This window comes from Pelobates fuscus, chromosome 5 (assembly GCF_036172605.1).
Source record: "Pelobates fuscus isolate aPelFus1 chromosome 5, aPelFus1.pri, whole genome shotgun sequence".
In the NCBI taxonomy this organism is placed as follows: Eukaryota; Metazoa; Chordata; class Amphibia; order Anura; family Pelobatidae; genus Pelobates; species Pelobates fuscus.
Genome location: NC_086321.1, coordinates 261,967,353 through 261,981,734, shown reverse-complemented (window position 1 = coordinate 261,981,734; position 14,382 = coordinate 261,967,353). Strand labels below are relative to the sequence as shown.

The window sequence follows — 14,382 nt, the reverse complement described above, 5'->3', positions numbered from 1 at the left end:
TATATGCATAGATTTGAAATATATTTTCCTGGTCTAGGGGTGAAATATAATAATTTATTGAAACCATTAGGACTGAGGTTTAGATAATTGATGTCCAGTCTATATGCTGAGAGATATTTAGAAGAGATTTGAGAAGTTACTCCTGAACACAGTAGTGGCTTAATGAAGTTGGCAGATAGTTTGTATCCCATAACCTTGACTGTCTTCCCTCTCAGTTCCAGGACATTGGATATTTTATGATTAACGTGTAAGTTATTTTAAAACCGGGGTAGGCAACCTTTGGCACTTCAGATGTTGTGGACTTCATCTCCCCTGATGCCAGCATTATGGCTGTAATGTAAGAGCATTATGGGAAATGGTTACTTAGCCCTGTTTTAGACATTTATACCTGTATGTAGCTACCAAACAATCCCGGTGAAACAGGAACAATGTTGTTATTCAAGGACTTGGAAATATGTTGGCATTTTCCATGCTGGTTTTAATACAAGGTAGCAATACAGCATTTAATTCAACTAGCATATTACAATTAGCTTCATGAAATGGACACTAAAGGCACCCAGACAATGTAATCTCAATGAAGTAATCTGGGTGCCATGTCCCCCACATTTTAACCCTGCAGCTGAAAACATTGTATTTCTGCAGAACCACAATGTTTTAAAGGGCTTAAAGTTACTTAACTTGCAAATACCCCCAATGGTGAAAACACTGCTGGGGGTCCGACGGGCGGTGGGGGCCACACAAAAGTTTTACTTACCTAAAACTGCCATCCTCTTCCTGCGGTTCTCTTATGCACACGGCCTTTCAGCTGCCAGGAGTGGACATCACTGCTGTATTCTTGTGCATGCGCAAGAGTACAGCAGTAAGGTCTACATAGGATTCTGCAAGACCTACATCCATCATAGATAGAGCCAATGTCCCTGCAGCCATCACTGGTAATGCCTGATGAATTGACACTACTTGACGACGGTAGCACTACCTTGTGTCAAAAAGTGTCACGTGTAGGAAAAATACAGAGACAAAGAGAAATCCAGTGAATATGGGTGTGTGGATTACACAGTGAATATATGTATTTCATAAAGATTCTATCTTAATGAAATACTCTTTTCAAAATTTGCAGGTGGGTAATAGTGGCACTTTAAGAGACTTTAGTGGCTGTAGCCACTAGAGTTACTTCTGAGGAAATCCTGCTATTTCTGCCACTCATGCACACTAGCCTCCCAATGCTTTCCTATCGTCTCAGCCAAGGAGGCAGAACCTGCTGCAGAGACTAGCGCTGAGCGGGAGAAATGGTAAGTAAAACTACCTTTTTTTTTCCTTGCAGGTGATCCCCTAAACAGCCACCAGGGAACAACAGTGCCTGGAAGACACATTTGTATTCCTAACACTATAATGATATAGTAATCTAAATTGGAAAAATACTAAAGACCACCAAGTTCAACTTTGAAACCTAATTATTGATGGTACTAACTTGGGGCCCGACTCAGGTGTCTGCAAATACAACTGGCACAATGTAATGGAATTGGCTTAATGCATTATATAACAAAATTACTTCAGCTATATGTTTTTGGCCAACCCTGGGAAGATTACAAGTACATTATTTGCAAGTACCTTACTGGTTCGGCTGAATTACTAGAATCCACGGGTGCTAACAGCACAGAATTTACAGGTGGATTGTAAAGAGGAGGTAAAGCTAATTTTACATATATAGTACTGACTAGTGACACAGCTACATTAATCCCTTAAGGACACATGATGGAAAATTTTCATCACGCCAGCCTTTTACTTCTGAACAATTTTTGACATCTATACAACTTATATAAATATATCAAACGTGAAAACAGACAAAAACAGTAGATTTGGAAAAGCTACAGTCACAGCTTGTATATTTTAGCATAAAAAAATCTTATGCAGAGTTAAGTGAATAAAGCCCAAAGTTGAAAAAAAAAACTTTGATAAACACAACCTTAAAAATTCCAAGTGCCATTAGATTACCAGTAGTTAACCAATTACGATTTACAATCTAAAAGTATAGACTAGTATATAAACCAATCAATGCTGTTCCACTCTGTTCATCATATTTATAAAAGTATTGGATAATCTCCAAATCCTTCATGTGTATTTCAATTTGTTTATCTTATTTACCCATTATAATCAGTGAGCAGAAAAGTATTGTCGCTGTTATCTATTGCATAAGATATTGGAGTTCCGTAGTTGGTAGTGTCAGAAGATCTCATCCAGAATGTACAGGTAATGGCACTAAGAGTAGGTAAGATATTATCAAGCATGACATATCCATATATTCCAGAGACATCAAAATCAAGGTTAAATCCAGTGGACTGTTCTATAAAAAAAAAAAAAAAAGAAGTTAATATTCTTGTAAAGCACACAAATGTAAAATTACATTCATGTTGGGTCAATTTAGACTTAGTAAAATGACTTGGATTACAAGTTTTACTGAAATGAAAATAATTGCATTTTAAAAGGTTTATAATTGTATTCTAAACAAATATGATAGCAGCAGAATGAATAGTAGCAATAGCAGGAATGGCATGCATTTTTTTTTAAAGAATGTTTGAAAGACGAAAACAAAAAAATTATCAAAAAATTTAAAAACTATGATGCATAAAAAGGCGAAATAAATAGAAACTAACTTACAACATCACAATTATATAATATAGATGTTGCTTCATGACTGCTTGTGCCAGCAAATTGGATTGAGGTTAAATGTTCCTATCTCAACAGCAGACAGATCATTTAAGGTTCTTACTATAATGAGTCTACAGGTTATAAATTCAAGATAAGTTCATTTTGCTGACAGCATGGTTTTGTCTTGACAAAGTTATACAACTTAGTATCTTGGCATTTCAATAGATTCTTTAATTGATAGTATCTTTCTAAAATGATACATATAGTTTAAAAATAAATGTTTTACATTAAGAAGAATTACTACGAGTCTTGGACTTTCGACAATTTATCTGCAGGGAACTATGTGAGCAGAATACTAAAGGTTTTTAACTCAAGAGGGACATCTATCAGTACATAAGAACACATTCAGTTTAATTATCTTTAAACACAAATATGGGGTGGACTAAAATAACAAAGTGATTCTACTTCTATGATATCATGCGTTATGCAATAATTGTTAACCTCTTAAACGTAAGAATTAGGCTAGGTAAATTTTTATTGTGAAAATCAAATATTGTACCAAAAGGGGTTTATGCTATCAGACAATTAATGATCAGCTGAACAGATTTTAAGATTATGGATTCCTGTGTACTTAGAATTTTCACTTCCTATGGACGCCTGGATGGATGGAGAGAGAGATGGATGCTTGGTTGGATACGAATTGTATAGTACTGTATGTAATACCTGTTTCACACCTGCTTCCAGAAAATCCAGGTGGGCATTTGCATATGTATGAATTTAATTGATCTATACAGGTAGAATGGTTAAAACATGGGCTGGATTCACATTCATCCACATTAATTTGACAGAACTCTCCAGTAAATCCATTTGCGCATTGGCACCTAAAAGAAAATAGTAAAGAAATACTTAATATTTAATGCAATGAAAATCTAATTAAATTCTATATTATATATAAGGAAAATATAAGCAATTAACATTACTATTATTCTTGAAAGCACATAGCATGTCAACTTGGTCTGCAGTATTAGAACATTGCATTTCACATAAAAGGAACATTATAACCACGAAATATGATTAATAGGATTTAAATAAAATAGTATATTATTAAACGATATAATAATAGCATTATTTATGCTTCATTTGGTTGATTGCTTTTAACACCATAACAAGACATTTAATATTCTCAGCTTAGAAGTGAAAAATATACAGATATCCTCCAGTATTGTTATCATTTAAAAAAAAAAAAAAAGGCAAACAAATAAAATCTTCTAAAGAAAACTGGAGTTTGTATTATAACTGTTCCTTACTGTCACTGCATTTATTGTTCTGCCATAATGAGGCATATGTATCTCAGTGATATCAATTACCCAGCCTTAGCTAAGCTATCACAGTGGAGAGTATGTGGTCTACTCATCTAATAGTCTTTTTATTCTAATTTATCAAATGTAAGAAAAGTAAAGAAAACGACATTATTCAATTTACCAGTGTTCACTGTTTTGTATAATGAAGAATATCATAGATAGTGCATAGTAAGACATCATAGCAAGTGAGCAATAAATGAATCCTTTATTGATTGATTCCTAACTTCAAGTATGACTGTATACTCATAAACAACTTATTAAATTAAAAAGGTCTGGTAAAATCAAGTAAAAAGTCTCTCTTTCATTTTCTTGAACTTCCAGATCAAATTGTAAAGATATTAACTAAGCATTCTTAGAGGTATTATTATATTTTCAAAATAATCAGTGCTTAAGCCCATAAAAAAATCATATGACCTCTGTTCCCAATGTCCCCTATTCATTTTGTGTCTTGCCCCACTTTCCTATTCCTTGTGACTTCCTTTACCTCTCTCCATAGGTCTGGGGTTCGTTGACCCAGAAGCTCTTTGACTTGCTGGTTTACAATGTGGTTCCCCACTCCCCAGTTAATATGGAGGGTCTGATACCATCGCTTCCAAATTCCCTCGCTGGTCCCTGTATCCAGCCTTGGCAGGGAGTGGAGAACTCAGTATAGACGGAGAGCATTAAAACCCCATATTGAAGAGCATTAAGACCCCATATTCTAGCTACACTGTGCTGCTTTTGCTCCTAGCACCAGGACACTCTTGGCACAACAGCATGCTGTAGTGGTTATAGATCTTGGAGTGTTCTTTTAGGCATTGCAACATGGTTATTTACAGGTCATTTTTTTAGCATTATTATTTCTTTAGATATTATGTCTGTGTTAAATTTTATAATAAACAGTCTGTGTAAAAACATTTAAAACACTTTCGTTCACTGTGAGTTCTATTCAATAAATATAATGTTGCACTAACTTGAGAACCAACTTTCAAATTGAAGCCAAGATAACAAAACACAACAGTTAAAAACCAAAATCTATAAATTACACAAATTGGAGATTTTATTCCAATTTATGATTGTTTAATTAGGTCTACATTTTGGGACATGGATTTCAGTGACCACAGCTTCCTGTGTAATCAACAGGTTCTAGTGGACATTTATTTTATTAAGCTATTTATATTTTCACTCATTTGGGGATATTTATCTTGATGGGATTGTGTATTATAAGTCACAGCATAATTACAAGATACTAAATAATTCTCAACAATTATTTTTTTATCACCTGAAGCTGTTAATACCATCAGTGCAGGAGGCTCCATTCTTGCACGGCCCGCTATGACATTCATCAATATTCTTCTCACACACTTTTCCAGTAAACCCAGGAGGACATGCACATTGGAAATCTGCTTTCAGATCTTCACAAACACCATTGTTTAGACAAGGCTTGGACAAACACTCGTCAATCTCTATTTCACATAGTACACCTGAAATGCCAAACAGCAAATAAGAAAATAAATTATAAAGTAGATAAAAACATTATTCCCCAAATTTTATATATATATATATATATATATATATATATATATATATATAAAGTGTGCCTGAAGAACACAATGCTCTTATTGTAGATAGAATCATTATTTCTATTTTAAAAGGATACAGATTGTTGGGTGGGTCATTCTGTTTTATATATTTTTACTTTACTCATATTTAAAAGCTGCACACAAGGTCGGATTTCTTATTAGGCAGAGTAGGCACCTGCCTACAGGTGCCTGTCCTGTAGGGTGCGCTTGCTCTGCCTATTAAAATCCTACTCTGTACATCCTGTCCTGTGTCTGCTCTCTCCAGCACTCTGGGATAACTGTATTCATTCTAAGGAATCTGATCTGTGCCTGACCATGCTCCCCCAGACAGCGAACTTCAGGAGGAAGAGAGGAGAGAACTGGCAAAAAAGGGAGAGAACTGTAACCCATACTGGAACAAGCCAACCAAAATGTAAACAAAAAGGAAAATGAGGGGGGGGCGGGGCCTGACCGCGGAGCGGAGCGGCCGCATGTCGCTGCAGCTCCCGTGTTTATCCTCACATATTGCCGATTCTAGACGAACACAAGCGGTGACCCGGCTTATAGTAGCTACCAGATGTCAAGGGACATCGAGACCAGCGAGTGGATACCACACAAGTGGATTGAGACACCGGCGCTGACCGCCCGGCGGTCGCGGCCTACAAGCATGGCGGTTGTGGGGGAGACGGCCGCTCTCCCGCCGCCCCAACACACTTCAAAGCGAAGCCAATACTACCGTTCCCCCCCCTGTGGACCGGCGGGGGTTATCCCGGTCCCCGCCAATCTGAATGACACAAGCACGCGGGCAGCAGCAGCCCATCCAAGCTTGGGCCTCGGGCGCACCGGGCCCAGCAACATGGCGGACGCTACGCAAATCCCAATACCTGATCCTGCGCGACCACAACCCACAAGCCTGGACTTGATATTCCAGCATTTCTGGGTCAAACTGGAGCGACTCCTCGCAAGCCCCCCCTCGGCACACGAAGGTACGCTACAGAGGGTGGGGAGGAAGAGACGGAGTGGGCCTGTCCCAGGTAACACATGCCCTTCACCCCCAGCAATGAATACTCACCACCCACCCAGGAGATTACCTCCGCAGCGGCAATCACACCGCCGAAAACCCGACAGCCGCGGGCGGCGGCGAACCACTGGGGCTTTCCGTTTCGCCCACACGGGGAAACACTGGGCATCCAAGAGTACCCGAGGCTATGGCACACCGCTGCAGACCCCGCACAAGGCATGGGGCCAGGAAACTACCTCACCATACCTGCTACACGCTGGCGATATCCAGGCTCCCCTAGCGTCAACCTCCACAAAGCCACGTATGGGAGTCGGCTGACGAAAAGGCCAGAATACGGCAGCCAAGCACGTGAACAACCACCGCACCCGGACTGACACCCAGAGAAACTCTCACCGCTCCTGCTGTGCATCCCATATCCCACTCAAGCAGACACTCTCAACAAACTCTAAACACTAGCGGGGAGTGCATGTGTGGGTATGGCTATGCCTACACGAGTAGATACCCCCAACATTGCGCAGCATACATGTCCTAAAGTGGTAGCAAGCCAGCTTACTAGTTATGATTTATGCTCCTGCATTTTCCATGTTTGCATTTAAATCTCCAGTTCCTAGCAAGGAATGAACCCTCTTCATTGCCTTTTAGCTTAGAGAGCATTACCTCCCAGTCTTACACGATACTTCCTGCGCCTAGTCAGTGTAGCAGGGCTTAAATATGTATATACTCATTACAGTCGGCCATCTAGCCATGTTGCACACTTTCATATGTCCTAGACTGGTTAGGTAAACCAGCGACTAGACTAAATTCGATATAAAGGTAAATGAGGCCCTATGTCGTCAGGATATTGCCTGACCTGCTCGGCTAAGCGAAAACCACGCTCTAATTCCTACCTATTGTTCTGTTTTAAACGAGAAAAATAATTCAATTTTTTTTTTTTATAGATTTAAAAAAAGAATCAACTGCTTACTAGATACAGCCTATTAATACATAATGTACCCGTGATCCTTTTTGAGTAGAAAACAAAAGCGTTGTTTATATATGTCATGTTTATTTCAAACTCTCTAAACGATGTACATCTTTACTGTCCATGTTATTACTTAAAAATTGTGTGCAAGATCACATGTTTACCCCTATGTTCAAACTATGCCTAACGTGCTAGAGGACTGCCTTTGGGGTACCTCATAAGCAAATGTTATAACTATGCACACTTCAAAAATAAAGAATTAAAAAAAAAAAAAAAAGGAAAATGAGGAGGAAAAAGAATGGGATTACCACTTAGATAATATACCGGTACCCATATTACTTAAATATTGACTGCTTAGTCTATTAATTATGTTTTATGGTGATATATGTAAACAGTGTATAATGACAAGAATAGAACAGATAACAAATAAAACTTTATTGGGATTGATCCCTATTGCAGACATAGTCTATTTCAGTATATTTGTCATAATTAATAGACCAAGCACTCAATATGAATAGGTGTATATTATCTAAGTGGTGATTCCATTACCTCCTCATTTTCCTTTTTGATTTGTTTTTGGCTGATTAATAAAGGGATACTATAGGGAATGAGCAGTGAGACTGCAGAGTCATGATCCATACAAAAAACCTTAATGAAGCTAAGTTAATTGATGGCATTTAATGTATTTGTGGGCTATGCCCAGCTTTGTGTTGTATTCCAAGTACTTTATATTAGCTTGGAATGTGAATTACGCCTGAACAGACATATAGAGCAAATTCAAGGTTTTGTTTTGATCACAACTTGTACAGCTGCCTTATTCCTTAAGGGGTTAAGCATGTTTTATGTATTTTCCATTAATTAAAATATTTACATTCACACATTTAAGTTTAGAGAAAGAGGTTAACATGTTTAAATATTTAAAAAACTCACCAAGAAATCCATTTGCACATCGACAGTGATACATATTTATGCCATCGACACAGGTTCCCTCATTTAGACATGGATTGGAGCTACATTCATTTACATTCTCCTCACACCGAGGCCCTTTGCAAGACATGAATTATTAAAAATCAAAATGGGCATTTTAGGCCATACTTTTTGCAACTGGATATTATTTTGATAACACACAGACAGCTGTTATATATTAAAGTTTGCAATATTTACACAAATTGCCCAAAAGCACACAACACACGAATGCTTATTAAAATAGAGAGGGCAAAACGCCAGATTTTTCATTCTCAAATACTTATCCTCTCTTATATATTATTGTTTTTTATTATTTGAATTTCTGTCATTCTGCATGAGAAGGAGGCAGCAGCTACTGGAAAATGTACAGTAAAAGTAGATTTTTCTAAGAGCGGAGGGAACAGCTCCTCTTGTGCGGATGTAATCCAGAATGAAGGAAAGGGCTAGGACGTTTGTAGTGATAGGGGATTCCATTATCACCAGGGTAGACAGGTTAACCTTCTGCTTTTAATAAGTTCACCTAAATATGTTGCAGTCTCCTGGGTGCTTGGGTTTGGCATGTTGTTGAAAGAATGAGTAGATTACTGAGAGGTGCTGGAAGTGACCCAGCTGTTATGGTCCATATTGGGGCTAATAATAAAGTCAGAGGAAGGTGAGGGGGGCTAAATAATGAATTCAGGAAATTAGGAAGCAAACTTTAGAAGAGGACCTCTGAGATGGAAGTTTCTGAGGTACTACTTGTGCAGTGTAGGGGGAAGCAAGTGATTAGCTACCGGTAGGTCAATGTGTGACTGAGGTCTTGATGTAGGAAGGAGGGTTTGGGGTTTCTAGAGACAATTTTGTGTGTTTTTTTTAAAGTCGCGATGGACTATGATGGCAAATGATTTAGGCAAACTAGAAAAATGGTCAGAGCTGTGGCAACTGACAATTAACGTGGATAAGTGCAAGAATATTTGATAGAGTCCTAACCTTTACATCTGAGGAAAGGCAGTTATTTCAGATGACGTAAAGGTAGGCAGACAGTGTAATAGAGCAGCAAGAAATGCTAGCAGAATGCTTGGTTGTATAGGGGAGGCATTGGGAGTAGAAAGAGGGAAGTGCTAATGCCATTGTACAGAACACTGGTGAGCCCTCAGTTGGAGTATTGTACACAGTACTGTAGGCCGTATCTCCAGAAGGATATTTATACTTTAGAGAGAGTTCAGAGAAGGGCTACTAAATCGGTTCATGGATTGAAGGATAAAACTTTCCAGGAAAGGTTAAATGATCTTAACATGTATAGCATGGAGAAAAGACGAGACAGGGGGGGTATAATAGAAACATTTAAGTACATAAAGGGACTCAACACAGTAAAGGAGGATACTATATTTAAAAGAAGAAAAACTACCACAACAAGAGGACATAGTCTTAAATTAGAGGGGCAAATGTTTAAAAATAATATCAGGAAGTATTACTTTACTGAGCGGGTAGTGGATGCATAGAATAGTCTTCCAGCAGAAGTGGTAGAAGTTAACATAGTGAAGGAGTTTAAGCATGCGTGGGATAGGCAAAAGGATCTCTTACCTATAAAATAAGGCCTAATTAGTGTATTTAGAAAATTGGGCAGAGTAGATGGGCCGAAAAGTTCTTATCTGCCGTCATATTCTATGACTACACCGGAATGAAATAGGATTTTCTATGTTGGGGGGAATTTGACTAGAAGGCTGGAGAAGGTTTTAAACAAGGATATAGAAACATAGAAACATAGAAACATAGAATGTGACGGCAGATAAGAACCATTCGGCCCATCTAGTCTGCCCAGTTTTCTAAATACTTTCATTAGTCCCTGGCATTATCTTACAGTTAGGATAGCCTTATGCCTATCCCACGCATGCTTAAACTCCTTTACTGTGTTAACCTCTACCACTTCAGCTGGAAGGCTATTCCATGCATCCACTACCCTCTCAGTAAAGTAATACTTCCTGATATTATTTTTAAACCTTTGTCCTTCTAATTTTAGACTATGTCCTCTGGTTGTGGTAGTTTTTCTTCTTTTAAATATAGTCTCCTCTTTTACTGTGTTGATTCCCTTTATGTATTTAAATGTTTCTATCATATCCCCCCTGTCTCGTCTTTCCTCCAAGCTATACATGTTAAGATCCTTTAACCTTTCCTGGTAAGTTTTATCCTGTAATCCATGAACAAGTTTAGTAGCCCTTCTTTGAACTCTCTCTAAGGTATCAATATCCTTCTGAAGATAGGGTCTCCAGTACTGTGTACAGTACTCCAAGTGAGGTCTCACCAGTGTTCTGTACAATGGCATGAGCACTTCCCTCTTTCTACTGCTAATACCTCTCCCTATACAATCAAGCATTCTGCTAGCATTTCCTGCTGCTCTATTACATTGTCTGCCTACCTTTAAGTCCTCAGAAATAATCACCCCTAAATCCCTTTCCTCAGATGTTGAGGTTAGGACTCTATCAAATATTCTGTACTCTGCCCTTGGGTTTTTACGTCCAAGATGCATTATCTTGCACTTATCCACATTAAATGTCAGTTGCCACAAGTCTGACCATTTTTCTAGTTTACCTAAATCATTTGCCATTTGGCTTATCCCTCCTGGAACATCAACCCTGTTACATATCTTAGTATCATCCGCAAAAAGACACACCTGACCATCAAGACCTTCTGCAATATCACTAATAAAAATATTAAAGAGAATGGGTCCAAGTACAGATCCCTGAGGTACCCCACTGGTGACAAGCCCAAGCTTCGAATATACTCCATTGACTACAACCCTCTGTTGCCTGTCACTCAGCCACTGCCTTACCCATTCAACAATATTGGAATCCAAACTCAAAGATTGCAGTTTATTGATAAGCCTTCTATGTGCAACAGTGTCAAAAGCCTTACTGAAATCTAGGTAAGCAATGTCTACTGCACCACCCTTATCTATAATTTTAGTTACCCAATCAAAAAAATCAATAAGATTAGTTTGGCATGATCTCCCTGAAGTAAACCCATGTTGTCTCTGATCTTGAAATTCATGTGTTTTTAGATGTTCAACAATCCTATCCTTTAACATGGTTTCCATCACTTTCCCCACTACTGAAGTAAGGCTTACTGGCCTATAGTTGCCCGACTCCTCCCTATTACCTTTCTTGTGAATGGGCACAACATTCGCTAACTTCCAATCTTCTGGGACTACTCCTGTTAACAATGATTGGTTAAATAAATCTGTTAATGGTTTTGCTAGTACACCACTAAGCTCTTTTAATAGCTTTGGGTGTATTCCATCAGGTCCCATTGACTTATTTGTCTTTACTTTTGACAGTTGAAATAGAACCTCTTCCTCTGTAAACTCACGTGTAATAAATGACTCATTTATCCTTTTTTTTAACAGAGGTCCCTTTCCTTCATTTTCAGCTGTAAATACCGAACAAAAATATTCATTGAGGCAGTCAGCTAGACCTTTATCCTCATCTACATACCTTCCTTCTTTTGTTTTTAATCTAACTAATCCTTGTTTTACTTTTCTTTTCTCATTTATGTATCTAAAAAAAGTTTTGTCCCCCTTTTTTACTGACTGTGCTATTTTCTCTTCTGTGTGTGATTTGGAAGCTCTTATAACTTGCTTAGCCTCTTTCTGCCTAATTTTATAGGTCATTCTGTCTTCCTCACTCTGGGTTTTTTTATAATTACTAAATGCTAACTTTTTGTCTTTTACTATTTTGGCCACATCTGCGGAGTACCACAGTGGTTTCTTGAATTTTTTGCTTTTGAAAATAAAAAATGTCAGCGCTATATATGGTAGCCTATACAGTGAGGCAACCTATAAAAATGTGCAAAAAAACCATCAAACAAAACTCTGTGAGTTTAGTAGTAAATGTATAGAAACACTTAAATCCCACAGTAGTCTAGATTTATGCACAAAAAATATATAAAAAACTTGCTTAAGAGTCCATATAGTCTTATAAGGGAGTCTTGAAGGGGTTAATCCTGTGTTGAGATGGGAGATACACTGTAGCTTTTACCTTTAAAAGATACAAAAGAAAACTTTCATAGTGTAAAACCGTTTTATTAAATCACAAGATACCCTTCCCCCCAAATAGGAACCCTTACTTGAGCAAGTTGTGATATTTGTTTCCAATATATCACGAAATACACATTTGTAAAATCAGAGGCTGTGTAGCCGTTTACCGTCCGCTGCTCTCAGTAGTTTCAAAATTCCCGCCCGATCTCAGCGCTGATACGGTGGGTTCTCTCCTGCAGCATGGGAGCATCAGTGTGTGGACGATTGTAAGCCGGCTATGAGCATCAGACCTCTGCACCCGATATCACATCAACGCGTTTCGCCCTCTACACCGGGCTTTGACAAAGCCCGGTGTAGAGGGCGAAACGCGTTACATAGAAACATAGAATGTGACGGCAGATAAGAACCATTCGGCCCATCTAGTCTGCCCAGTTTTCTAAATACTTTCATTAGTCCCTGGCCTTATCTTATAGTTAGGATAGCCTTATGCCTATCCCACGCATGCTTAAACTCCTTTACTGTGTTAACCTCTACCACTTCAGCTGGAAGGCTATTCCATGCATCCACTACCCTCTCAGTAAAGTAATACTTCCTGATATTATTTTTAAACCTTTGTCCCTCTAATTTAAGACTATGTCCTCTTGTTGTGGTAGTTTTTCTTCTTTTAAATATAGTCTCCTCCTTTACTGTGTTGATTCCCTTAATGTATTTAAATGTTTCTATCATATCCCCCCTGTCTCGTCTTTCCTCCATGCTATACATGTTAAGATCCTTTAACCTTTCCTGGTAAGTTTTATCCTGCAATCCATGAACCAGTTTAGTAGCCCTTCTTTGAACTCTCTCTAAGGTATCAATATCCTTCTGAAGATAGGGTCTCCAGTACTGTGTACAGTACTCCAAGTGAGGTCTCACCAGTGTTCTGTACAATGGCATGAGCACTTCCCTCTTTCTACTGCTAATACCTCTCCCTATACAACCAAGCATTCTGCTAGCATTTCCTGCTGCTCTATTACATTGTCTGCCTACCTTTAAGTCATCAGAAATAATCACCCCTAAATCCCTTTCCTCAGATGTTGAGGTTAGGACTCTATCAAATATTCTGTACTCTGCCCTTGGGTTTTTACGTCCAAGATGCATTATCTTGCACTTATCCACATTAAATGTCAGTTGCCACAACTCTGACCATTTTTCTAGTTTACCTAAATCCTTTTCCATTTGGCTTATCCCTCCTGGAACATCAACCCTGTTACATATCTTAGTATCATCCGCAAAAAGACACACCTTACCATCAAGACCTTCTGCAATATCACTAATAAAAATATTAAAGAGAATGGGTCCAAGTACAGATCCCTGAGGTACCCCACTGGTGACAAGCCCAAGCTTTGAATATACTCCATTGACTACAACCCTCTGTTGCCTGTCACTCAGCCACTGCCTTACCCATTCAACAATATTGGAATCCAAACTCAAAGATTGTAGTTTGTTGATAAGCCTTCTATGTGCAACAGTGTCAAAAGCCTTACTGAAATCGAGGTAAGCAATGTCTACTGCACCACCCTGATCTATTATTTTAGTTACCCAATCAAAAAAATCAATAAGATTAGTTTGGCATGATCTCCCTGAAGTAAACCCATGTTGTCTCTGATCTTGAAATCCATGTGTTTTTAGATGTTCAACAATCCTATCCTTTAACATGGTTTCCATCACTTTCCCCACTACTGAAGTTAGGCTTACTGGCCTATAGTTGCCCGACTCCTCCCTATTACCTTTCTTGTGAATGGGCACAACATTCGCTAACTTCCAATCTTCTGGGACTACTCCTGTTATCAATGATTGGTTAAATAAATCTGTTAATTGTTTTGCTAGTACACCAC

General features: G+C 38.4%; 1 protein-coding gene across 1 annotated transcript in view; it reads right to left on the bottom strand.

Annotated features, from left to right (window-relative positions):
• Positions 1-14,382, bottom strand: part of SVEP1 (sushi, von Willebrand factor type A, EGF and pentraxin domain containing 1) — a 334,296-nt gene that overhangs the window by 119,855 nt on the left and 200,059 nt on the right. The window contains exons 23-26 of the mRNA XM_063455268.1: positions 8,461-8,574; positions 5,269-5,470; positions 3,370-3,527; positions 2,143-2,341 (exon numbers count right to left, since the gene is read on the bottom strand). Coding sequence (XP_063311338.1) covers positions 2,143-2,341; positions 3,370-3,527; positions 5,269-5,470; positions 8,461-8,574 — 673 coding nt within the window. The remainder of the gene's footprint in view (positions 1-2,142; positions 2,342-3,369; positions 3,528-5,268; positions 5,471-8,460; positions 8,575-14,382) is intronic.